The sequence below is a fragment of the Syngnathoides biaculeatus genome, chromosome 8 (genome assembly GCF_019802595.1).
Source record: "Syngnathoides biaculeatus isolate LvHL_M chromosome 8, ASM1980259v1, whole genome shotgun sequence".
NCBI classification, from domain to species: domain Eukaryota; kingdom Metazoa; phylum Chordata; class Actinopteri; order Syngnathiformes; family Syngnathidae; genus Syngnathoides; species Syngnathoides biaculeatus.
Genome location: NC_084647.1, coordinates 32675430 through 32703214, shown reverse-complemented (window position 1 = coordinate 32703214; position 27785 = coordinate 32675430). Strand labels below are relative to the sequence as shown.

At 43.0% G+C, this 27785-nt stretch overlaps 1 protein-coding gene across 7 annotated transcripts in view; it reads right to left on the bottom strand.

Annotated features, from left to right (window-relative positions):
* Window positions 1-3801: 3801 nt before the first annotated feature.
* gkup (glucuronokinase with putative uridyl pyrophosphorylase) overlaps window positions 3802-27785 on the bottom strand; it is a 51952-nt gene continuing 27968 nt past the window's right edge. For 4 of the 7 annotated variants that reach the window (XM_061826481.1, XM_061826479.1, XM_061826482.1 and 1 more), the window contains 7 exons: window positions 14204-14264; window positions 13999-14112; window positions 13758-13815; window positions 10977-11045; window positions 7868-7931; window positions 7697-7768; window positions 3802-4578 (listed from right to left, as the gene is read on the bottom strand). In XM_061826481.1, coding sequence (XP_061682465.1) covers window positions 4483-4578; window positions 7697-7768; window positions 7868-7931; window positions 10977-11045; window positions 13758-13815; window positions 13999-14112; window positions 14204-14264 — 534 coding nt within the window. In that variant the 3' untranslated portion in view covers window positions 3802-4482. Of the gene's footprint in view, window positions 4941-7493; window positions 7581-7696; window positions 7769-7867; window positions 7932-10976; window positions 11046-13757; window positions 13816-13998; window positions 14113-14203; window positions 14265-27785 lie in introns of all 7 variants that reach the window. The other 3 variants (XR_009795934.1, XR_009795932.1, XR_009795933.1) reach the window with 3 other exon arrangements.

Genomic DNA, 27785 nt, shown 5'->3' with positions numbered 1-27785 from the left:
TGCCAGAGGGCAACAGGTTAAACAAGTGATGACCAGGATGTGAAGAGTCCTTTACAATATTAGTTGTTCTGCAGTGATAGTGGGAGTTGGCAATGTCCTCTACGGAGGGCAGAGAGCAGCCAGTGATCTTCTGGGAGCTGTTGATCATTCTTTGCATAGCTTTCCTTTCCGGTGTTGTACATCCAGTATACCACACTGTCATGCAGTAAGTGAGGATGCTCTCCACGGTGGTTCTGTAGAAGGCCTTGTTCTTCCTGAGCACTCTCAGGAAGTGGAGTCGCTGCTGGGCCTTTTTCACCACCACAGTGGTATTTACAGTCCAAGTGAGTTTGTCCGTGATATAGACTCCCAGAAATTTGAAGTATGTAAATATGTGCCCTGCGATTGGCTGGCAACCAGTTCCGGGTGTACCCCGCCTCCTGCCTGTTGACAGCTGGGATAGGCTCCAGCACTCCCCAATACCCTTGTGAGTGTAAGTGGTGAAGAAAATGGATGGATGGATGGATTTCTTGGAAGTGAAAGGGAATCAAATCGAGTGATGATGCTGAAAATTGAAATTGAGGGTGTTATCCTTCCACTCATTAGGCAGGAATTTGAACCCTGGTCCTCAGAACTGTGAGGCCAACGCTCCAAACATTTGCTCCTCCACACCGGCTATAGAGTATTTTATTTTGAACGTAATAATATTATACCACGCCACCTAACAGTTTAGTGTAATTAGTGGCTATGCCCTAAATCAGGGGTGCCCAGACTTTTTTACCCCAAGATATACTTTTTAAGGAGCCAGCCTCTCCTGAACCACCGACGATCGATGGATATATATATATATATATATATATATATATAAAATACAGCATTTGCTTTTTGTGCACTGTATTGTCTGTGCTTTCATCCTGGATCAGGCTGTGCCAAGGTGGAATTTTAAAATCATACACCATCTCATCCTGCCCTTCCTACTTTGGCTTCAGACCAGACCTTTAATTCCAACTCGAAAAGAGACAATCTCGTCCAGTTTAACCACTTTTTCTTTGATTATTCACATACTCCGACAGTCATTGCATCTTACAACAACAGCAATTCTTCTTTAACTTTCTCCATTAATATCAAAAGTAAACATAAGCGGCATGTCTAGTTCATCTTTCCTCTACGTTTCCCAGAGTGTGTTGCGAAATAAAAGCAGCGGTGGTGGACGCTGTCATTATAAAACACATTGATGGGCTGTACAGCAAAAGTTGTGAAATGCATTGCATTGTGAAATGCATAGCAACTGCGACCTCAGTGATATTTTTTTTTACAATACAGCATGTAGTATATAATTATGTTATTAAGTGTTGTCAACATTCTAGTAATCTCGTTGCTAACTGCACAAAAGAAGAAGGCGATTGACGGTACCAACCACCCAACTTCACCGTTTCGTCATCCCGATACAAAAACTGGCCCAATCCACGGCAGGCCTCGCACACCGGACACTTACGCCCTCGGTCCCAGAAAGCCCATAGACAGCAGCACATCCAGGTTGGAGCCAAATTTCAAAGAGCCCGAGCGTTTCTGTCGGAGTCTCCGAGGGAGGATTTGCATACCTGTCAACTTGTACGGTTTAGCCATAGTTCATACGGATTTTGTGGTGAATCTTACATATACGGCCGTATATCACAAATCATACGGATTCTGAAAATTTCCGTTTGCATTTGCCCAGAATCTCATACTCTATTGTGGGGAAAACCCAAAGCTGGGGAATTCCAAATGTAGCCTGCATCAAAGATTTTTGTCGCAGCTGGCATGATGTTTAGCGCAGCTGTAAATGTTGATTTAGATTAGCAAAATACTTTCATTTCCGGTAACTTTCCAGTAAATACTTGGCCCGGATAGAGCACCGCTGAGCCGGACACCTCACCTTGGGAAACATGGAGGCTGCGGCCGAGGAGCTGCTGGCCGGCTCTCTGCTACATGTCACAATCGATCAAATCGTTAATGATATGCTATGGCTGACGCTGACCTATCGAGATAGCAGCTATACGGGGATATTACTTGACTGCAACAGAAAGTGAGCGTCATTTTTTTATCTTGACTTTGATCATTTGTGGCTCAATTTAATTTGACTTACCTCGTACCTAATGTAGCGTGCATGCTCACTTGTTAGCCGCCTGGGCCTCATTATAAGTACATGGGATTATTGTAGCTGACATTGTAGCTTTCTTGCTAGTATTCTAGCTCATGGTCATGTTTTTAAAAGCTGACAATAATATAATTGAATGAAGTATTTTCGCCACAAGGGTGTCATATGTATGTCAAGATAGACGTTAGATTTACTAAGATTGAGAATAGATTCATAGGAACAATAGCTCATGTCAGTGAGTTCATCTATAGCTAATTGTTAACCTTAACATACAGATCAACTCCTTCCAGATCACTACAAATAAGGAAATTGGTCATCGGCATTCAGTAGATAAGTAATCTTTCAAAACATTTTTATTTTCCCATCACTGATTCTCTTTGGTGAATCTCTCTTACAAATGTCTAAGGTATTGTAGCCTGGCTGATAAATAGCCATCATTTTGATCATTCTACTTGGGAGAATTAGACATTAACTTCAGATATTACCATTGTGATCTACAATAAAAATCATTGAAAAACTTTGTCTTTTTTCCCCTCCGTTATTTTGACATATAATTTGCTTCGGTATGGTATAAGGATTTTTTGCTCTCTATAAGGATTTTTTTTGGTAGTTTATGCAGGTTGGTGCTCCGAAATGTTGACAAGTATAGATTTGAGTGTCTCTCTGGCTGCCAGGGTCCAGCAGGGCCCCCACCCCCACCTAAAAGTGTCAAGACACACCAGTCCTGCTGCTCTGTGACTCCGCAACTCCTAAACAGTGAAACTGCAACCTGGGCTGCTCCGCCCTTGCAGAAAACAGCAAATTAAATGATGTTACAGTACACGGCACGCACTCACAACGTGGTCACCAGCTAATCCCAGGACACAAATTTCAACTATTCACACTGACTCCTGAAATTTGCAGACAATTTGGGCTACTGCAATTCACCGAAAGAAAAATACAAAACGAAACCTTTTTTTAGAAAGTGAGAGGAAGCATGCAAACCGTGCAGGAAGACCAGAGCCCAGACTCTCACCCCCAACAACTGTAAAACAGATGAAATGAAAGGTATTGCTCGGTTTTGACTTTTATAGAGGGATGTGTTCATAAAGTAGACCAACTCAATTTTCCATGCCTTTTACAAGCATACCTCTAAAACAATAAATATGACACAAATGTTTAAAAAAATAGATTTTAATTATTGTAGAAAATAAATTCACACTTGGACAATGTACTGTTGAATGAATATGACATACTATTATGAACATTAAAAAGTGATAACCTTTGCATGAATACCACCATTATAGAATGAAAAAATATGACAATATACATTTTAAAATATGGCTTTATCACAGTTTAAAATACCCAGTTAATGGTAAGAACGTTCGGATTTATTCCATTTTTCGGGATTTAAAATGATGTAAGCAGAAAAACTCCCCCACTGCCACCCAAAATTGACGCAGTAGTAATTTTAGGCTTGTTTTCTGGTGGAGATATTTGATTTTCATCCTGATTTTGGCCCACCCACATTTTGAAGAAGTCATCTTATTAAAGCCTGACATTAAGATGGTCGAAGATGAGGGCATTTCCACATTCAAATTCAATGTATTCTGTGGTGTGGGTTTTTTTCGATATTGAAATTCTGGACTTTTTTATTTGTTTACTAAAGTGAGTGCAAACAGTGATCTTGAAACATATTTGAAGGCTTGTGGAAAAAAAAAAAAATTTGAAATACCTCCTTAAGGAAAGAACATATAGCGACGTGATACCACATATGACATGTTCGAGATGATTTTATTTCCCAAAATACTGGTGATTCTACACCAAAATGTAGCAGTGTATTCCTATTTAGTCCCACTTACACCTTTGAAAATTTAGGAACCAAAACATCTTTCTCACTTGCATGAGGCTTGCAAAAATGGCTTGCCTCCCGCTTACGGTATTTGTATTATTTATATGAATCCCACCCTGATTAATTATCAACGTTTGACACATTACATCAGCGCTCGCCGATTAATTTTTGGTTGTTAGGTGTTGTTCATAGGGAGCGGGTTGGGAAGGATTTTGGAGATATAAAAGGTGTGTCGCAAATGCAATTTGTTATCCAACAATTGCTCCCAAAATGAAATTATTGCCAGTTTAATTTCTTCATAGTTTATTTGATTATTGCCATCGACGGCTTTAGAAGTCAAATATCCATGTTAACTGGGATGGCTGGCAGTGAATGAGTTAACTATTAGCCCTATTGTTTCGGAGTGGGCCATGTATGGTTAGACGACACAGAGCCAACTAAATCTATCCATGTATGTATTTGCATTTCCATTGTTGCTATTCCTCCAGTGGGTGTGTTGGCCTCTCAAGGCCTGACTTGAGCCCTGGGGAAGCAGTTACAGTTGACTGCCGGCAGTGCTAGCAGATGGGTCGTATGGCGTGATGACACAAAAAACACAGCCAGCCTCCTGGAAAGCTTGTCTCATCTCCACCTTATGGAACAGATAAAAGCTGCATCAAACAACGAGAAATTGTTCCTTTTACTCTGACTTTTAACCAAGCTATATCAACTTCTTGGTCCTCAAGTTAGATACATTAATGTGTTAAAACTTTAAACAGCTAAGAATTAATATTTGGAAACAACCAGAGTGTATCATATTGCAAATGCTGCAAATGTGATGATAATATTTTGTATATTATGAGTGACTAGACTTTACACTTGCGGCATGGTGCTCAGCTGGTAAAGCGCTGGCCTCACAGCTTTGAGGTCCCGGGTTTGATTCCAGCCCCGCCTGTGTGGAGTTTGCATGCTCTCCCTGTGCCTATGTGGGTTTTCTCCGGGCACTCCGGTTTCCTCCCACATCCCAAAAACATGCAACATTAATTGGACACTCTAAATAGCCCCGAGGTGTGATTGTGAGTGCGGCTGTTTGTCTCGATGTGCCCTGCGATTGGCTGGCAACCTATTCAGAATGTACCCCGCCTCCTGCCCGTTGACAGCTGGGATAGGCTCCAGCACTCCCCGCGACCCTCGTGAGGATAAGTGGCAAAGAAAATGGATGGATGGATAGACTTTACACTGATCTGATAAGCTTGATCAGTGTCTGTCAATAATTTTATTTTATGCTGATTGGCGGCAGTACTGTGGATGACTGGTTAGCACACTTTTTCACTGTTCTCAGGACCGGGATTCAAATCCCAGCCAGACTTATGTGGAGTTTGCATGTCCTCCACGTGTCTGTGTGGGTTCTCTCTGGGTACTTTAGTTTCCTGCCACATTCCCACAACATGCATGGTAGCTTGACTGAAGACTCTAAATTAGCCATAGGCGTGAATTCAAGTGAGAATCGTTTTATATGTGCCCTACGATTGGCTGGAGACCAGTTCAGGCTGTACCCCAAGGCTCCAGCACGCCCACGACCCGAGTGAGAATGGATAGCTTTCCAATGACGTCACCACCACGCTTAGACCAATCGGATAAATTAACGATAGAAAAAAAACCTTCACGCTTTACCTAACACCTGTGTTCTCTGACCTCTATGACACACAAGATGGCGTGATTGGAAACCTACCCATAAGTGGTACAGAAAATGAATGGATGAATGCTTTGTCATGATCAAAATGAAAAAAAGTTTCGGAACAGTCAACTGACAGAGTAAAGTTTGACATGGGCAGCTGAAGTTCACGATTATCTCTACAGTGGTAAGTGTAATTAGCTCCAGATGGTCTTTGGTGCACCACAGCTCCAGCCTCTCCACTTGAATTGAATGAATGCTATTTTTTGTCATTACAGTGTTCCCTCGTTATTCGCCGGGGTTACATTTCTTAGCCACCCCACCCACCCCCACAAATAACGAAAATCCACAAATAATAAATGCGGTATTAAAATACCTGTATATATTGGACACCAGGGTGAAGAGGGGGCGGAACTGTCCACTGATCACCACCTTTTGGTGTGATGGCTCTGATGGTGAGGAAAACGCTGGACCTGGCTGGCCAAAAGGTGGTGTAAGGGTCTACTGGGAACGTCGGGCAGAATCCTCTGTCAAAAGGAGTTTCATCTCCCACCTCCGACAGAACTTTGCTCATGTTCCAGGGGACATTGAGTTCAAGTGGACCATGTTCATCAGTTTCATTGCTGAGGCGGCAGCATAGAGGTGTGGCTGTAAGGTGTGTCATTTTGGCAATCCCCGAATCTGTTGGTGGACACCAACGGTGAGTGATGCCGTCGAGGTGAAGGAGTCCTATTAGCACTTTTTGACCACTGGCACTCCTGAAGAGGTTGATGGCTACCGGCTGGCCAAGTGGAATGCAGGTTTGGTGGTCACTGAAGCAAAAACCTGGGCATGGGAAGAGTTTGGTGAGGCCATAGAGAAAGACTTCCAGACGGCTTTGAGGAAATTCTGGTCCACCATCTGGCGTCTCAGCAGAGGGAAGCAATTCATCATCAAAACTGTGTATAGTTGGGACAGGGTGCTGCTGACCTCGACTCGGGACGTCGCTGGGGAGAATACTTCGAAGACCTCCTTAAGTCCACCGACATGCCTTCACATGAGGATGGAAAGTTTGGGTTTTCAGAGCCGGGCTCCCATATCTCTGGGCACGAGGTCACTGAGGTAGTTAAAAACTCCTTTGTGACAAGGCTTAGAGGTTGATAAGATCACCCAGAGTTCCTAAAGGCTCTAGATGTTGTGGGATGTGTTGTGAATACTGAGGGAACCCTGTAATTGACAGTGGTACATCATTGCCTTACTCACAATTAGTCAAGACTAACTTTTTTGAAAGGACTTCCTGTTTTGAGCGAGCGCGAACTATCTTGTTGACAATGAAAAGACAGAGAAGTAAAAAGTCAACGGAGCGAGACAGTATTTTTCTGGTTACCAATGCTCTTGATAGGTACAAGGTGTTTATTGTGTACATCTTTTTGCTATATCAATATTCATGATACCAGATTTGTACATTTGTTGATTTTTGCCGCCAGATACAGATTACTCATTATTGTTAAGGTTGTTTTGAGATTGACATTTGGAAGAGTATTGTTTACACGTTTAGTTTACATTGTGTTTTATGTGTAATCTCAAGATCTCACGGTGAAGGTTTGCCGTCATTCAACACGAAAATTCATCAGTGATCTGGGATCTTTTATTCGGAGGGGGTATGCTGCCTATTGTCTTGGGGGATTTGGAGAATAATCAAACTGATTTAGGGCAAAAGGGCGATTGTTCACCCTGAAATTATCATAAATCAATAACAGACCAATTGTCTCCGTGGAAATGAGCCCAGATCATGACACTAATGAATCCATCCATCATCCAAGCCTCTTATCCTCATAAGAGTCACGACAACACTAACCATTGATGTAAGAAAATCTAATAATATGAAAAAGAGGAAAATGAGTGGCAGTCACCCTTGAGCAAGTTCAGCGGAACTATTGTAGACTTTGTGGTGGATGACTGAGTATGAGTTGTTGCACTGCTCAGTCATACAGCAGCAGCTAGTTAAAAAAGCAGCACATTTGTCATATTCAGACTGATTTGTTTTTCATCAAAATATTAGTATCGTCTCTCAGACCCCAACGGCATTTAGAAATACTCTGTGAACTTTCCTTACTAGTTTTGATGGGTCGAGACACAATCCCAAAACTGACCCTCCGCTGCCTGGTAACTTCACAGCTGAGCCAAACTGTAAAAAGCACAGAACATGAGAAGAAAAAGCAAACACTTATGAGGAAGATGACATTGAATATTGTTAAATATTATTTGAGCTTCCCAGTGTGCCAACCTGCTTTGCTAAGGCCACCATCATTAGGTTGCCATGACCAAGGCATTCATCGGAGTACACAGACCTGTAGGAGATATTGTTTTTGCACTGTAAATGTTCGTGGGTAAAGATAGGTAGATACTGGAGGGACTAGGGGCATATTCTTAAATTAATCCTTTTTATAAAGAATTTTTATTGTTGTCCTGTTGGAATATGATCCAATCATCCATTTTGAAAGCTGTTCTTTTTCCCCAGTGTAACCTTAATTTGAAAATGGCATGTCCTCGTAATAGTCACCTATCTATGTTCAAGTGCTGGGACAAACTACAGCGCTGTGAAAAAGTACATATTTAGCACCCCTGACTTACCCCAGTCCTGATTTATGTTTTTTTTTTTGCATATCCATCACACATGAATGTTTCAAATCATCGAACCAATTTTAAAGGGCTACTGACATCCATGTATACATTATAAAATAGATATTGTCATGAAAACTACATATATTAACTTAAAAGACTATATGAAAAAAAATGAGCGGGGAGCGTGTCATTCATGCACAAAGTTGCAGAAGTCTCACTTGACATCCCAGTGGCGGCCATATTGCCTGCAACGTCATTTGCAGATGTCACACTGGGACAGTTGCCATAGAAAACACGTATTGGCACCAGCTATAGGAGAGGAACAAGATTTTTCAGTTGCCCCTTCTGACACTGAAACTCATTTAGAAGAAGAAAACATCTCACAATCGAGTGAAGTAATCGGGGCAATATTACCCTATCGTTTTGAGCTATATTTAGATGATATGCTGATTACTCCTAACTAACAACAGACTCCTTGACAGTATGTATGACAGGATGTCGCGTACTCAGGAGGAGCCATGCCGGGCAAAGAAACTACATCAGGGGTGCCCAGACACCTTTCTCTTCCCGCACGTGGCCAAACCACCTTCCCGCCCGTTCCACCTCCGCATTGGGGCTAATGCCGGCCCCAGCGGCGGTGGCGACCACATGCCGGCCCCCGGCAGTGGCGGCCACATGCCGGCCCCGGCGGAAATGAACAATGTTAGTCCTGCCGGTAATGAACAACGGCCAGCCCACGCACATCAACAAATTTAGCACCCCTGACTTACGTACTTTACGTTATTATGACGTGAATCTTTTGTTAAGTTCTGAGAGGATTACGTCGCACCTCCCCAACTATATTTTTTTTAATAGCTCTATACAGACCTATCTGTCATTTAGAACCAATAAGGTTCTCGTCCTTTACACCTCAGGAATCCATTTTTCACGACGAACCAGGTGTTTTGGAAAAGTGTGAAGAGTAAATCCATCCTCCTGAGTGTTCAAGCAAAATCCAGCGATACGACGAGCTGGCATTTTGGCTAACACGATGAAAAAACAAATTTTTTTTCACCCGTACAATAGGTATAAACTAATATAAACACTCCACCTCGCTACTACAAAAAACATCACTTCCTGGTTCTTCTCTAACACAAATCCCTCAAGAGGATTTTCATGGCGGAAGATGTAAAAATCCATACACGACAACATCGTGATGTGTGATGAAAAAACGGATGGGTCCATTCCGGCTGCCTTTTTTTTAAATTAAAAACATACTAAAAATCATGTTTTACGTATCAGTAGCCCTTTAGTATAGCTCAGAGACAAACTAAGGAAATACAAAATGCAGTTTTCAAATGACAACTCAATTTATCAAGACAAAAAAATCCAAACCTATCTGATGCTTCGTGAAAAAGTAATTACCCCCTTGTTAAATCCCAAGGTCACTGTGACTAACCATAAATTAGGGAAAGGTGAGTTAAATTTCCAAGCCACACCCAAACCTTATTACTTTTTGAATCAAGAAATATCTCAAATTGAATCTGAGAAAACGTGAAGTAGGCTACAAGGTCTCATTGGATCAATGAATCATACCATGATCCAAAGAAATTCAAGAAGAGAGGAGAAAAAAGTGATTGAAACGCATTAGTCTCGAAAATGTTATAAAGCCATTTCCAAGGCTTTCGGGCTCCAGCAAACCACTGTCAGACCCATTATCCACAAATAGAGAAAACTGGGAACAGTGGCAAACCTCCCCTTGAGTGGACGATCAACTAATAAAAAATTACTCCAAGAGTGTGACAACGACTCATCCAGGAGACCACAAAAGAACCTCGAACAACATCCAAAAACCTGCACTCCTCACTGGCCTCAGTTAAGGTCAGTGTTCATGACTCTAACATAAGAAAGAAACTCGCATCCGTGGGAGAGTTCCTATGGAGAAAACCCCTGGTGTCAGCATATAATACAAACGCCTGCCTCACATTTCCCAAAACAACTCTTGATGACCCTCAAGACTTTTGGAGAATCATTCTGTGGACTGAAAAGTCAAAAAATGAACCTTTTGGAAGGTGCGCGCCCCGTTATGTCTGGCATAAAAATCGCACAGCATTTGATAAAAAGAACATTATGCGAACAGTGAAGCATGATTGTGGTAGTGTGATGGTGTTGGGCTGCTTTGTTACCTCAGGAGCATGACAACTTGCTGAGAATGATGGAACAATGAATTCTGCTGTGTACCAGAAAATCATGAAGAACGTCTGGCCATCAGTTAGTTTCTTCAAACACAAGTACTCTTGCATCATTCAGCAGGAAAATGATCGAAAACACACATGCAAGTCCACGTCTGAATGGCAAAAAATAAATAAGGTTTTGGAGTTATCAAGTCAAAGTCCAGGTATGAATCCAATTGAGATGCTGTGATGTGATCTGGAATGGGGAATTCATGGTGGAAAATTGTCCAACATGCCGGAATTGAAATAATTCTGCAAAGAAGAGTTGACAAAATTCCTCCTGAGCGATGTGAAAGACTCATCACCAATTATCTCAAACGCTTGATTTCAGTTATTGCTGCTAAGAGTGGCACAACCCGTTATTAGGTTCAAGAGGCAATTACGTTTTCACAGAGGGTCAGAAAGGTTTGGATTTTTTTAAAAATCAATTGTCATTTGAAAACTGCATTTTGTATTTCCTTGGGTTGTCTAACTGATTTTGGCTTTTATGGATTATGGTTTTAATGTTGTGCCATTAGAAATAGTATTCTCATCCCATAAATGCATCAGAAGGTTTACCTCCTTAACTCAAAGTTCTGGTCCATGAGTTGTGCTAACCGCTTCCAGTCTCTATCCTTTAGTGTCACCCTGAGCAAACAAATCAGAATGAGAATCAGCTTCATTGGCCAAGTATGTACCAACACGCAGTCAATTTGTCTACAGTAGTTGGTGCTGCCCGAGTATAACATACATGAAAAACAATTGACAGGATTTTTGGGACTCACAATTATGCAAGCTTGTGCAAGGATGCAGTCTTCTTTTATTAATCAATAAGCATCAAAGGAACACAAAAACATCACATTTGGAAAAAATTACTAATTTACTTCCGGTTTGGAAGATACACATGGGTCACCACTGGGTCATATAAGACCGAGTGGGCCTTTACTAACTGCAGACACATGTGAGACGTTGGGCTTTAAGGGTAAAAAGATTACCTGTGGTGCGTTGTGTTTATACAGTGGGCCCTTAATTACACTGGGTCATATGTGACCCCATGGGTTCTCTCGGGTTAAGTCAGATGGTTTCTAGTGCGATGGTACATGGCCCTATCCCTGCTACGATAGACAATCTCCAAAGCCTGGCGGAGTTGCCCAAGTCTGGCTATAAACCAAAGCTTGTCGTTATTGAACGCGCAAAATGTTTTTGTTGGTACACACACCTCCTCACGGAAACTCACATACGCTATAATAACATCTGTGTATTCACCTAGGTTGCTCATTGAATTTTCAAACATACTCCAGTCTGTGCAGTCAAAACAGCTTTGAAGTTCTAATTTTGCCTCGCTCCACTTTCTCTAGTGATTTTACCACAGGCTTTGCGCACTTCAGTGCTTGTACTTGTATGTAGGTATCAAATAGAATGAGCAGTGATCACAGGAGCCTTGGGCAGCATGGGGAATAGCATGATATGTATCTTTTATTATGGTATATCACCGGTCCAAAGTGTTATTTTTCCTCATCAGACATGTTGCGTGCTTCTTGTATTTACAGAGTTCATGGTGACGTTTAGCTCTGTTAAAATATCCAAGGATAATGACAGGTGATTCTGGGTGTTTTTTCGCATTCTCGTTTACTTGTTCAGCGAGCATTAGCAGTGCTGAATTCATGGTAGCTTGGTGCGGAATGTAGAAACGACAAATATGAATGAGGCAAACTCATGCGGCGAGTAAAATGGCTTACAGTTCAAGAACAGCGACTCCAAAAGTGGGCTGTAGTGTATGCTGAGCTGCATGACGTCCATGCACCATTTCTCATTCATTTAGTAGCATACCCCACTGCCTTTTGTTTTCTCCGCTAGCTCCCCAATGCAATCCACAAAGTGAAGATGAAAACGGGGTACAGTCACAACTCTGTCGGGAATGCATCCACAAAGCCATGTATTTGTGAAGCACAGGGCAGCAGAACCTACAAAGTTTGTATCAGCAGATGAAGTTCATCCATTTTGTTGGGTAGTGAGCGTAGATTCAACAGATGAATAGATGGGAGTGCCAAGCTGTGTGGTCTCCTATGGGGTTTCACTTGGAGTCTGCCTCATATCCCTCTGCATCGTCTTCACCTGCACACTCCGTAGAATGCAGATGCTGTTGCTGTCTCGGTGCCGGTGAGGAACTTGACTCAGACTACGATTCAGCGAATTGGTGAGAGTAATCCAAAAAATGTATGGGGAGGACTCTGATGGTCATCAAGTTATTTTGTGTGTACTTGAGTCCAGAGAGGACCGAAATACACAAACATTAATAGAGAACACGTACCGAAGGAAGCCATGAAATTAGGCACCATTTTGAAGTTGAATAGAATGTTGAATGGAATAATTTTTCAGTCACTGCTCAGGTGAAATAAATGTCTCATTTTAAAAATTAAAAACGTTCCCTTCAAAAAACACAAACGACATCAATCCATCTATCCCTCTATTTTCTACCGCTTATCCAAGGTCGGGTTGCGGGGGCAATAACTTTAGCTTAAATGTCCAGACTTCCCTCTCCCCAGCAACTTCAACCAGCTCTTCCCAGACCAACCGAGAGATGTAATCCCTCCAAGCGTGTCCTGAGTCGTCTCCGTGGGTCTCCTCCCGGTGGGACGGGTCCGGAACGCCTCACCAGAGAGGCGTTCAGGAGTCATCCAGATCAGATGCCCCAGCCACCACATCAAGCTCCTCTCAATGTGGGGGAGCAGCAGCTAGACTCTGAGATCCTCCCAGATGACCGAGGTTCTAACTGTATTTCTAAGGAGAGCCCAGAGACTCTGGGAAGGAAACACATTTTGGCAGCTTGTATCTGGGATCTTTTTTTTTTTTCAGTCATGACCTACAGTTCGTGACCATAGGGGAAGAAAGGAACATGGATCGACCGGTAAATTGAGAGGTTTCTCAATGGCCTTACCGAACTCCTCCCATGCGCAAGTTTTTGCTTCACCAACCACCAAAGCTTCATTACGCTTGGCCAACTGAGTAGTCCCACAGGCCAAAAAAGCCTGATATGACTCCTTCAAGATTCAAGATCAAGGTTCAAGATTTCCGCCCAGTGTATTGCATAACACTGAGTTACATTTTTTATCATTCATGCATTTTTAAATTAGTTTGACAATTTTTCATGACTAATTTTGAAAATGACAAATATTTTGTTCAGATCAGGATTTTATGCCAAGTTGCTAACAGATCATTTATCAAATGTTACAAGCTTTGCTTACGAAGAAACAGCAAAAAAAAAATTGATATATGGATTCAGCACACCAAAATTGCCCTAAATCAACTAAAAAACCTTAAAACAAATGTATTCTTGACCTGTGGAATGAATAAAACTACCTGGCTTGATCAGCAAGTTGAGTAAAAGTCTCCATGGCTTCAATGACAAGAGGCTCCCCTGTAGAAAGATCATAAAGAGCCAATATGGAACCACATTTCACAACCGATAACTCTAAGGATATATCCATACAAGATACAAAACTACCTGCAATATTTTTGGTGGGTAACGTAACTGATCCTTTCATCATTGATTTCATCATGACTGATTTGAGTATTCAGATTTGAAAGAATATGAGCCTACCACTAAGCCAACGTTGTCGGACGTTGTTATGAATGCGGCCAGAGTCGCTGGGGTCACTCATGTAGGCCAACCAAAATTGAGGCAGGCCACACATATCCATAGAGATGTAGTTCCCTAAAAGCGTAAAACACCACACATGGAGTATATTTTTTGAAAGTATAAATCCATTTGATTGTATACATATACTGTACTGTGATGTGAATACCGTAACCCTGTTCTTCCATGAGATTCTTACTGAAGTCCATGTAGACTAAACCTTCGTAGACCTGCACATGACAAACCATAATTTCTTGCAACAGCTTGTGCAAAGTGACATAATGAAAATTATATGGACAAATGTTGTAAGACACTCTTCTGAATCAAAAAAGGAATAAGGTGTTGGGGTTGCAAGACACTGAAGAGCCCCACATTTTATATACACTGCAGGTACGTTCGGAAATTCTCTCCAAGATCACTCTCTACAATTTGGAATATTGTAAACTCAGACCGTTCTTAAAGTGTGCCATTTGGTTACTCAAAGCACCATACGTTGCACACTCGTCCCTCTGACTGAGGAGATAGAGTGGCTGGAGTGTCAGGAGGAGGAGATTTTTACACGAAGAACTGACACATTCAACATGGTGGACGCACTAACATATTGCTGCCAATGGCTAACAGGCTCATTTGTAAATTCAAGCACCCATCGCAGCAAGGGGAAAGAGTGCTACTTACCTGAAGTAATTTATTGACACTCCAGATTAAGTTAACTGTAAAACCAAAGTCACACAACTACAGAATTAAACATTCTGCATGTTCAAATGCATGAGACTTCATTGCTTTATTTTAGCTCAGAATAACCGTTAGCTCAAAAGTAACAACGAATGAAACACACCAGCATTGAGGTCGCAGCTCTTGAGTACTTATCCCAATAAAGGACCTCTGTATGACGACAGCTTCTACAGTTGGGTACTGATTAGTGATCTCCAGGATTTTTTTTGAGAGATATCAGACACAGTGTCAGTGGTAAAACACAGTACTTTGATGTTTTTCTCATTACAAAAATATTTCACATTTTTGACAGCTCCATCACAAACTATTAACATTTGGGGTCTTGTAAAGTGACTTGGGTTCTTTTTTTTTTTTTTTTGCTCTTCACTGTAGCTACCATCCATGGCCACTTATCAGCAAGAAAAAAATCTAAACAGAGGTAAAGCAAGCAGAACAAGGAAAAAAAGGATCTGCACTGCACAAGAGTGAAACGCTCAAGACTCCTTTACCACAAGAGACCGAGACAAAGTCCGCCTCACTACAGATGCTAGACCGATCCACCTGTCAAGCTCGCACTCTATTTCTTCCCTCACTCCCTCAAGACTGCAAGATATTTGAACTCATCCACTTGGGCCAGGATCTGGAGAGGGAACACCACCCTTTTCATACTTAGGACCAGGGTGTCAGATTTGGAGGTGCTGATTTTCATCTCAGCTGCGAACTGCTCCAGTGAGAGTTAGAGATCACAGCTTGATGAAGCCAACAGAACCACATCATCTCCAAAATCCACACCCTTCCAAGTGTCAGTGTTATTGCCCATGTGACCAACGAAGTACCCCAGGAGTCCCGAGAGGAAGCGTTCTCCAGCACTCCTTCTCAGGACTACAAAAAGGGTGGGTACTCTGATCTCTTGTTTGGTGCATAGGCACAAACAAGAGTCTTCTTCTTCTTCTTTTCCTTTCGGCTTGTCCCGTTAAGGGTCACCACAGCGTATCATCTTTTTCCATGTAAGCCTATCTCCTGCATCTTCCTCTCTAACACCAACTGCCCTCGTGTCTTCCCTCACAATCAATCCATCCATCAACCTTCTCTTTAGGCTTCCCTCTTGCTCTTTTACCTGGCAGGTCCATCCTCAGCACCGTTCTACCAATATACTCACTGTCTCACCTCTGGACATGTCCAAAGCATCGAAGTCTGCTCTCTCGAACCTTGTCTCTAAAACATCCAACTTTGGGTGTCCCTCTGAACTCATTTCTAATCCTATCCAACCTGCTCACTCCTAGAGAGAACCTCAACATAATTCATTTTCTGCCATCTCCACCTCTTTTTCCTGTTGTCTCTTCAATGCCAAGGTCTCTAATCCGTACATCATGACTGGCCTCCCCACTGTTTTATAAACTTTGCCCTTCATCCTAGCAGAGACACTTCTGTCACATAACACATCAGACACCTTCCCCCAGCTGTTTCAACCTGCTTGGACTTGTTTCTTCACTTCCTTATCACACTCACCATTGCTCTGGATTGTTGACCCCAGGTATTTGAAGTTGTGCACCCTCGCTATCTCTTCTCCCTGGTGCCTCACTCTTCCTCCTCCACCCCTCTTATTCATCCTCATATATTCTGTTTTTGTCACGATGCGGGGCTCAAGGGTGGACCCAAATGCACGACTCCAGAGACAGCAGACAGTACAGAGGAAACCTTTATTCGGTCCGAGGTCTGAGATCAGGTAGACAGTCCAAACAATCCGTAGTACCAGTACGAATGGACTTACGAGGGTGGTCAATGAACAGGCGTGGGTCGGTGCACGGAGGTCAGAAGTCGAGAAAGCAGGAGTGCGGGAACGAGGCATGAAGAGCAACGATCTAGCAGAGTAATAGTCGTCCCCCGGGTCCTATATGTACTGGGTCTAACCAGTGTTCATGAGGCGCAGGTGTGCACCCTCAGATTAGACGGCCACGCCCAGCCCTGGCTGGAATCCAGGAGCATGACAGTTTTACTTTGGGTAACTTTCATTCCTGTCCTTTCCAGTGCATGCCTCCATCTTTCTAGTTGGCACAAACAAAAGTCTCACACCTTCCCTGCCAGAGAGGTAAGATTCCACATTCCGAGAGCCAGCTTCTGTAGCCGGGGATAAGATCACCAAGGTCCACGCCTTCACCCACAGCCTAACTTACACTGCACCCAACCACTCTGGCCCCTCCCACATGTGGTGAGCCCATGGGTAGGGGTACCCACGTTACCCTTTCAGGCTGTCCCTGGTCGAGCTTCATGGGTTGAGGCCAGGCCACCAGGCGCTTGGCTTTGAGCGCCACCTCCAAGCCTGATTCCAGAGGGGGAGACCGGGTAATCCGCAACCGGGCAAGGGAAACCAAGATCCATTTTTTTGTACTCGTTATAGGGGTTTATGGATCTGTGCTTCATCTGGTCTTTTTTGCAATGGGTGGCCCTACCAGGGGCGTGAAGCCCTAGACAACTTATCTCCTAAGATCATTGAGACTCAAAAACCAAGGAGGAGTAAAAGAATCATTGATCATAAGAAACAACCAAAATGGCGGCGCACAAGGACAAAGTGGATTATGGCTTTCCTTGTCAGTGCTTGAATCCATATTTTTTTTTTTATTATTTTATTGTTTTTTGGGGCACTTCGCTCACGTCCGCTTTGGCACTACACTGTTACACCCACCACGAACTTTTGCACTTTGGATATCTACATAAAGTAGCAGTTCCAAGTGACTTTCACCATGAACATAACATTCCACATGAGGTAGGAAGACCACCGGGCTCGCTGTGGATTGATGTCGCGCTAACAAAGTGGCGCAGGCAGAGGAGAGAGAGGAAGCAGAACTGGAGCAGTCGATTCGGCTACATGCTTAGGCCAGACCACCTCTTCCGAGCCTGTACCTCCCAAATCCTAGATTCATCAGTAACGAAATGGATGAGCTAGAATTACAACTTGCGGATAACCATTACGTTTGTGAGTCCTGCGCCATAATCATAAGGGAGAACTGGCTTCATCCGAACATTCCCGATGCTAGAGTGGCGCTAGCAGGCTGCACCCTGCACCATTGGGATCGGAGTGAAAACTCGGACAAAAGCAGAAGTACGTCCATGGTGACTGGTGCAACAGCAGCATGATTATCGAGAGACACTGTTCACTTGACATTGAGTACATGTATGTTAAATGCCGGCCCTTTTACGTCCCGAGGGAACATAATCACGGCAGGTCATATCCCACTAAATGCTAACGTTAAAGCTACACTCTCGAGTGCTGAACGTCATGAATGAACAGCACCGGGCCCACCCTGAAACTTCAGCAAGACTAATCTGAAGACTGTACTCCCAAAGTTCTACCAGCATGTTAAAGGGCCAACAAGGGGTCAAAACATTTTAGATCACATGTACTCTAACATCAAGCATGGCTATAGAACTTTCTTCCCCTACATTGGTACGTCAGACCACATCTTCCTGCTGCTCATCCCTTCATACATCCACCTCAGGCACAGATAGAGCCCCACCATAAAGACTGTAGCAACCTGGCCAGAGTCTGCACTCAGTAAACTGCAGAACTGCTTTCAAAAAACAGACTGACACCAGGACCTGGACAGACAGGCTCTGGTGGAGTACATCAGGTTCTGTAGTATGTGTGTAAGGAAAATTATCAGGGTTTTTCCAAATCAGAAACCCTAGATGACAAGCCAAGTCCATTCACTCCTCAGGGCCCGCAATACTGCGTTCAGGTCAGGTGACACAGCTCTTTACAGCATAGCTCGAGCTGAACTGAAAAAAAGGTATCAAAAATGATAAAAAGTAGTACAAAAGGAGGACATAGTCCACTCTTTTTAGCAACAGACCTTGGGAGTTGTGTCAGGGTCTACAGAACCTCACAAACTTCAGAGGCTCCGAAGTAACACCAGGAGACACAAGCTAGTCATTGCTAGAGGGGCTCAACAGTTTCTTTGCTGACTTCGAATCATATCGGCGACACTCAGTTGCTCTAGTGCTCCCTTCACCTGCACCAGGCCCCAGTAACTCGCCACTCACTATACTGAAGCACGATGTGAGGCATGTGCTCCTTGCCATGAACCCTTGGTAGAATGCTGGCCTGGACAGAGTACCAGGCAAGGTGGTGACAGCATTTGACCATCTGCTGTCCAGCTGTCTTCTGCTAGATCTTCAACCTCACACTGACCCAAGCAGTTATCCCCACTTGTTTGAAATTTACAACAATCATACTCATTCCCAAAAAACAAATCCTTAACTAGCCTCAATGACTATCATCCTGTTTCCCTCACACCTGTCATTATTAGGTGCTTCAGGAGGATGGTTCTCAAATACATCAAAGACTGCTCACCCCCCCAACTTCGACTCCCACCAGTTCGCATACCAGTTGAATAGATCAACAGAGGGCGCCATCAGCATAGCTCTCCATACTGTGTTTAGTCACCTGGAACAACCACAAGCTATGCTAGGATGCTTTTTGTGGATTACACGGCCTATAATAAAATTATTCCAGACATTTTTATGATGAAACAACATCTTGTTCCTCGCTCCCCTCACATGCACCTGGATCAAGGACTTCTTGACCAACAGACCCCAAACTGTGAGAATCATTTCCCATCTTTCCTCCACCCATAAACTGAGCACCGGCTCACCACAGGGGTGTGTGCAAATCCCACTTCTGTACTAACTCTACAACTTTGACTGCAGCCCAGCCCACCAAAATAACATCGTCAAATTCCCTGATGACTCAACAGTGGTCAGTCTCATTTCAAAAGGAGATGAATCATCCTACAGAGAGGTAGTCCAGAAGCTCACAACCTGGTGCACAGAAACTAATCTGGCACTGAACACTATAAAAACAAAGGAGATAATTGTGGACTTCAGATGGAACAGAACTGAACCAGCTACACAATTCATCAACAGTAAGCGTGTGAACCAAGTCCGCACATTCAGGTTCCTGGGAGTCGTATTTTCTGAGGACCTCTCCTGGACAGATATCAAAGCGGCCATTAAAAAGGTTCAACAGCGTCTCCACATTCTGAGAGTCCTCAGGAAGAATAACTTGGACACATGGTTATGGGTGGCCTTCTACCGCTCATCTATCAATACCCTGCTGACACCCTCTGTCTCTGTTTGGTACAGGAACTGCACTGAGGCAGACAGAGCAAGGCTTCAGAGGACAATCAAAGCAGCAGAGAAGATAGTTGTGTGCCCTCTTCTCTCCATGGCAAACATTTATTCCTCCCAGTGCCTCGGCAGAGCTTAGAACATTCTTAAGTAGACTACTGTTAGATTTATTATTTTACCATGCATTTGTTTATATCATCCTTCACCGAATCATTCTCTTTGCGAGCGGCTTTGTGACCGAGCGTGTGACCCAACGACACCATGAGGAGTGATGCACCCTCTTGCTGACTTCAAAGCATATACTCCTGAAACACCATTGTAATAAATGTTAACCTTAGTATTGATCTCTGTATTAGCATTCACCATTGTTATAAATGTTTTATCTTAGTATTTGTCTTTGTGTTGGCATTGTCATCCGTTCCTCCATTTGTTTTGTAATCTTGTGACCCTTTGTTTTGAGAAACTAATAAAAAGGGGGACACCAGTAAGGCTGACTCAGAACGGGTGTTGGGATTGCACCTGGTCAGCCAAAATCCATGTCTCCCCGAGCTAAAGTGAAGACCTCTCTTGTCCCTTAATTTGCATAATTCATCCAGCGGTTGGGTTTAAACCCAACATTTACTTGGTCCTTTGAGCCGGATTCCAACATACCTGAGGATCCCAGCTTCAGAGTCGACCTCTATGAAGACCGTGGCCATGGCAACACAGACCCATTAAGGGACTGGTCCTCGATCTCTCAAACTGGGATCTGAAGGTTGACGGAAATCCGAGGGACAAGGAGACGTCTTGGTAAGAATCATTTTCCTTGTGGGGTGTGAACGAGTGAGTGTTGATATAAAATCTGCGCGAAGGCACTGTCGTTGTCTACACGAGGGCACTGTGCAGGAGAAGCCTTGCGAATACTAGTAAATGGCAAGTTGATGGACGGCGGAGTTTAACAAATTCCGTGGAAATGTGCGAGGACGGACTCCGGTTGCGCACTTAAATCCCGTGTTAAACAATACTTCTGTACGTCAACAAATCGATACAGTACGGTACCATCAAATGAAACAGAAAAAAAAATGAAAAAAAGGAGCGTGTGTGTCTGTGTAAACGATTGCGTGAGAGACCGGATCTCAAGTAACAGCTCGTTTGGAAGCACGTGAAAACAATTGCGTGAGAGACAGGATCTCAAGTGACAGCTCGTTTGGAAGCACAGGCAAGATTTCTCCGCCCTGCAGAGTAGAAGCTTGAGATATATCAAGCGAGAATTTTGAACAGTCACCCTGTCTGATACAAAAGCCGACCTTAGCACATGATAGGTCTACTGTGTTGGCTCCAAATTCTCAAAATGGGGAATAATAGCACTAAACAAAAGGGAAGAAATAAATAAAATTGCAAGGATTGGAAAAATTTTGCTGGCCAGCGTAATTTTGAAAATAAATAAATAAATAGATAAATACAATTATATATATATATATATATATATATATATATATATATATATATATATATATATATATATATAAGCAAAAAACCCCATAAATTGTAGAAATAAAGGGTGACCTTAAAGGGGAAATCCAGTGCTTTGCATGCATCGATAATGTAATATGTATTCTATTTTGACAATGTGATGTTAAATTCTCTCTCATTTAATAGTGTTTTGAGAAGATTTTTATCGACAATTACAAATTTTCACGGTCGCTGCCATTTTCGCGAGTCACATGAGTTACGTGTGCGGACGTGACGTGTAAGGAGCCACACCAAAGGCTCGATTACATTGTGCCGAGCACTGATTTCTCAGATTTATCCTCATCTGATGAAGAAATAGCAGTATCCGTTGATCGGGAAGACGGAGAAATACTTCCATACAAATTTGAACCTGTGGCTGTAAATAATGTTGAATATTGGGATCATTCTACAGGTGGAATGACGCCGGAGTCTGACTTCTTGGAGGCCTACACGCGGGACGTAAGTGTTTAAACAAAGCGTCTGCTGGCCTGGAGCTCTGGGGGCCTTTGTTTACGTAATAACGCGGCACCTCAGCCGGTGTGGCTCATTTTCGGCGCCGTGGTGGCTTATAATGGAGCCAAGCCGTGCTGCATTAGTGGGTTGTTCATAGCCGCCGCAGTACACGATGAACAACACCGTCGAGCCGGGGCACTTTACTCCGGTGTCGTCGCACGCGGCTGAGTGAGGCATTGGTGCTGCGTTCTTCAGAGCCGCCGCCATCCGCGAGCCCGGAGAGCAGCCTTCTCCGGCGAAGAGACGCAGCAGCCCGACGCTGTCCGACGCGCACATCGACACATTTCGTACGCGGATCTTTTGTTACGTTATGAGAGACCGATTATATGGTTTGCCCCAAACTATTATTATTATTTTTTTTTAGTAGCTGTATACACACCTACCAGTCATTTGGAACCCACAAAGCTCTCGTCCTCTGCACCCATGCAATCTATTTTCCACGACAAACTGGGTCTCTTGCAAACTTATGAAGGGTAAATCCATTTTCCCCGAGTGTTCTAGCAATGTCCAGCAATGCAACGAGCCGGCATTTTAGCTAACACGAAGGAACAACGAGCTACCTTCCTGGAGGTAAAACTAATGGAAACAAACGGGTCCACTTGGGGGCGCTTCTGTCCTTTACGTCACTTCCTGCTTCTTCTCGAAAACAATTCCCTTGAGAGGATTTTCATGGCAGGAGTTACAAAAAGATGTATACGTCAAAATCATGTTTTGTGGTGAAAAAATGCATGGGCCCAGATTGGCTGCCATTTTTTCATTAGTAACATACTAAAAATCATCCATTTCATGACAGTGGCCCTTTAAATGAGAGAGGATTTACCATCACATTGTCAAAATTGAGTACCTATTACATGACCTATGGGATACATGTTTCATGCAAAGCACTGGATTTCCCCTTTAATAAAATGGCCTAAAATGGGTATGATGATACCCAATAGTGGTTACAAAAGGAAAAAAAAAAAAAGAGAGAGAGATTTAAAAGTATAAAGAGAAGGTTGATGGATGTTTTGAGGGAAGACATGAGGACAGTTGGTGTTAGAGAAGAAGATGCAGGAGATAGGCTTAGATGGAAAAAGATGACACGCTGTGGCGACCCCTAACGGGACAAGCCCAAAGGAAAGAAGAAGAAGATTGGATGTGGTTCACTGTGCTCCTGAAGGTAGCAAATCGATTAAAAGGGTTCTCTCACATGTAATGTGTTAAAGCAGGGGTCAGGAACCTATGGCTTGCGAGCCATACCTGGTTCTTTTGGTGGTGCATATGGGTCGCCGAGCCCTCATAACGACACGCTATCCATGTGATTTTTGTCGTGTAGAGAAGGTTTGTCCTAGTGGCGTTGCCGTAGTTATGTGTGGGAGGCAACGCAAATGACAGAGACAGTTTGCCATAGTGCGTTGTCGTAGTTTTTGCATGGTAGTCGAAGTCCAGTGGTGCAGAAGGGTCTAATGCTGATCTTATCGGAACAACTATTTATGGAAACGCTTTTGACAAAGGTCGCTCAAAGAAAAGAATACGAGTACCACCGAAGTTTTCAACAAGAATGGACAGCCATTGTGGAGAGTGAGGGTTCTGCTGTGTGTTTAAATCCACAGATGGGGAGTATGCCAAAGCGTTTGTATTCAACGTTGCCCATCAACATTTTGCCAAGTGCGCATCAAGACAAGATAATCAAACGAATAAAAGACACGCCTTTGTTGGCAAGAACTGTTCACCATCCTACCAGCATGATAGAAAATCAAATTGAATTACGTTCACGATTAACGGATGGAAATCTCAACGCCTGCGTGAAGATTAATCTCACAGTGTATGAAACAGACTGTCAAGCCATTAGCAAAACCAAGAAGCACCTGAAGTCGCATTAATGGTAAGAAGTGCTTTTGTCATCATTGGTTAGCAACATCATAATGTTATTTAAAAGAATTCAGAGACTGTATTGTAAGTGTTGGTTCGACATAAATGCGCAAATACACCTGTATTTAGTTTTTTAAATAGTGCATGGCTCTTTTGAAAGTACGTTTTAAAATATTTGTTATTTATGGCTCTCTCAGTCAAAAAGGTTCTCGACCACTGTGTTAAAGGCATAAAATTCAATGGGGGAAAAGAAAATTGATCATTTGAATTGGAGGAAAAGTGTCCAGGGCAGAGAGAATACTAGTGAAATGTAAATGACGAAAAAACTCTCTCAGCATGTGGGGTGGGGGCTGCTGCCCTCACAAAAACTCCCCTAGACCTCGGGAGAGACTTGAGCCATGGTGCAGTAAAGAAGATTGAGATAACAAAATGTTCAGAAGGAGTCAGTAAAAGAAAGAAAGAAGGTGGAAAGGAAGAACAAACATGCAGAAAGATCTGTTGTTCCATAGAAAGGAAGATGTTGAGACAGGACTATAGTAAAGGACACTAGACAAAAAAAGACGAGAGGTTGTAGAAAAAAGAAGAAAAAACAAAAAACAACAACAACAAAAAAAAAAACACTGTCTTACAACTACCTTCACATTATGAGACAACACCACACAGAATGACTGGATCAGACAGGAGTGACTTGAAATGGCGCTGACTCGACTATTTTAGTGTATAGCACTTGAACAAAGAATTATGTTAAAAATGGTGTGGAAGTTATTACCTCACACAAAGCCGACAAAAATCGATCTGCAGTAAATTTGAAAATTCAGAGAGCAACAAACCATTTTAGACATAGAGCAAATTAAGCAAATTAAACAAGAAGAGTAAAACAAAAGGATGAGCCTTTTGAGGAATACAGCGTGAAAATGACAACTGTATTCAAGACTAACAGTGGGTGGCAGGAAGATAAAGATGCAAATGGGACTCTTCAACAGCAGTTGAAGAATGCTCTCCAGGTTCGAAAGATGCAATTTGCAGCTGAGTTAACAAACATTACAAATGGCCTGTCCGCAAGCACATTGGAGGAGTATGTAAATCCCATTCTGCATACTAAAAAGAGAAAAAAAAGTAAAATAATAAAAGAAAAAAAAAAAAAGAGTAACAGAGGTCTACAGATACCTTTTATCAAGATGAAAAACAGGAGGGGTTTACCAAGGTGCATTCTCAGCAAAAATGAGACTTAACGCTCACTGAGGATAAGTAGCATAATTAAAACATCTGGTTGAAAAAGGGCACAAAGTGAGTGAAAATAAACTACAAATGTGTAAACAACAAGTTAAGAACTTTGGACACCACCTTAGCGCAGGAAGAACAATTTTAGATGATGGACAAAATAGTTGCACTTAATGCACCAAAACCACAAACAAATTATGCAACAATAACTGCACCTTTGTCCAAATTAATATATGAGGAAAACCTCAAAATGAGATCATTGTTAAAATGGAAAGAAGAATCAGAAAAAGCTTTCTGTGAGATAAAGAAGGAACTAGTGTCAAATTGTAGCAAAATTCTTTATGCAGATGGTAGATTGTAAAAGTCATTTTATGACCCAAGTTTTAGTGCAACAACATAAAGACTCAGCGTAGCATGTGCATTACGCCAGTGTGTAAGAGAAGTTATTGTGACATCTAATGCTGTAAGAAACAACTTCAACCATAGCTTTGTTCCATCGTCTGATTTTAAGACCACATCATGAGGATGGTGCAAAACATGACTGTCCAAGGTTAGCAGAAATATGAGCCCAAAGCAGAACTGGTCGGAGAGATCAGCCTTTAGAAAGAAGAGATTATTTGTAGATGGCTCATCTAAGAAAATACCTGGTATTGACAGCCAATATGCATTTGTAACAGTGCATGTTTTTGCACAATACTGGGAAAAAATAGGGGGATGATTTCATCCACAGCCAAAGTAACATGCAAAATTGTTAGGTGATTTACTAAAAGCAATACCACTACCAAAAAAACCTTGTTACTGTATACAAATGCCTAGCACATACATCAAACAAATATATGATTTCATTGGGAAATGCTTTCGCTGAAAGAATACTAAAGGAAGCTGCAAAAAAAAAAAAAAAAAAAAATCAGATGATGTAATTTTTAGGCCTAACAAGTTATTTTAGAATCTGTGTTCCAAATTATGCACTGAGTTTAATAATATATGAGATAGACTTAAAAGTGACATTATTGTTGAAATAAACTTATGGAGCAGAAAAAGTCCTTTCTCAAATATACGTTTTAGTGTCAATCACGGCAGGAGCCTTGCCAGATAACAGTAAACACCTTATCTATATGGTTGTAAAGGTCGATTTATGACCTTAGCTTAGTGCAACAACATGGAGACATTGCAATAAAAAGATGAGCGGTGGGAAAGGGGAGAAGGAGACTTGGTGGTGGAACCCCAAAATACAGGAAGTCATACAAGGAAAGAGATTAGCGAAGAAGTGGGACACTGAGAAGACTGAGGAGTCACGGAAGGAGTACATTGAGATGCAACGTAGGGCAAAGGTGGCAAAGGCTAAACAAGAGGCATAGGATGACATGTATACCAGGTTGGACACGAAACAAGGAGAAAAGGATCTCTACAGGTTGGCCAGGCAGAGGGATAGAGATGGGAAGGATTTGCAACAGGTACGGGTGATGAAGGATAGAGATGGGAATGTGTTGACTGGTGCCACTAGTGTGCTGAATAGATGGGGAGAATACTTCGAGAAGTTGATGAATCAAGAAAATGAGAGAGAAGGAAGAGTAAAAGAGGCAAGTGCGAAGGACCAAGAAGTGGCAATGATTAGTAAGGGGGAAGTTAGAAAGGCATTACAAAGGATGAAAAATGGAAAGCCAGTTGGTCCTGATATACCAGTGGAGGTATGGAAGCAATTTGGAGAGATGGCTGTGTAGTTTTTTTGACCAACTTATTCAACAGAATTCTAGCGGGCGAAAAGATGCCTGAAGAATGGAGGAAAAGTGTACAAGTTCCCATTTTTAAGAACAAAGGCGATGTTCAGAGCTACGAGAATTATAGAGGAATAAAGTTGAGGAGCCACACAATGAAGTTATGGGAAAGAGTAGTGGAGGGTAGACTCAGGACAGAAGTAAGTATCTGGGAGCAACAGTATGATTTCTGCCTGGAAGGAGGACCACAGATGGATCATTTGCCTTGAGGATGCTAGTAGAACAATAGTGAGGTATGCCGTTGGTGTGTCAGAAGAATTTAAGGTGGAGGTGGGACTGCATCAGGGATAAGCTCTGAGCCCCTTCCTGTTTACGGTAGTAATGGATAGGCTGACAGACAAAGTTGGACTGGAATCCCCTTGGACCATGATGTTCGCAGATGATATGCAGTGAAAGCAGGGAGCAGGCGGAGGAACTGTCATGATCCTGCCGCTCCAGCACGAGCTGTGCGGGTGCCAGCGCGGGTGCGCTGATTGGGAGGTGCACACCTGCGCCTCATGCAGCCTGATTATGCTGTGGATTTATATGACGGCCAGTTCGTTGATCTTCATGTCCCGTTCGTGTGCTCCGGTATCCCTGATCGAACCTGTGTGTACCGACCTTCGTCCGATCTCCGACCAACCTTGTAAGCCTGACTCCTTCGTTACTTCTGCCTGCTTTGATTGTTCTCCTGTGTACAGACTCCTGCCTGCCTGCTCACCTGCTCTCTTCGCCTGACGTCCCAACTACCGCTGCTGCACCGGACTGCCTGCTCGATCCCCTACCTCTGCATATAATAAACGTGTCTCCCTGAACTACCTGGCATCTTCCGAGTCCTGCATTTGGGTCCTACTCTCGTTCCGATGGGACGTGACAGAACGAACTGGCCAACACAGGACCCAGCAGGAAAGACCCGGCATCGCCGGGACGGACGCAAGGTAGGCCGTCTGCCGGAGGACCAAGCCTGTCCAATCCGGGTAGGCTCCCTGACGTCCTCCGCTTCCGTGTCTTACGCTCTGCCAGCGAGGTATGAATACGTCCCGAACACGACCCGTCTGGCTCCTCATATTCTTCTGGACTCTG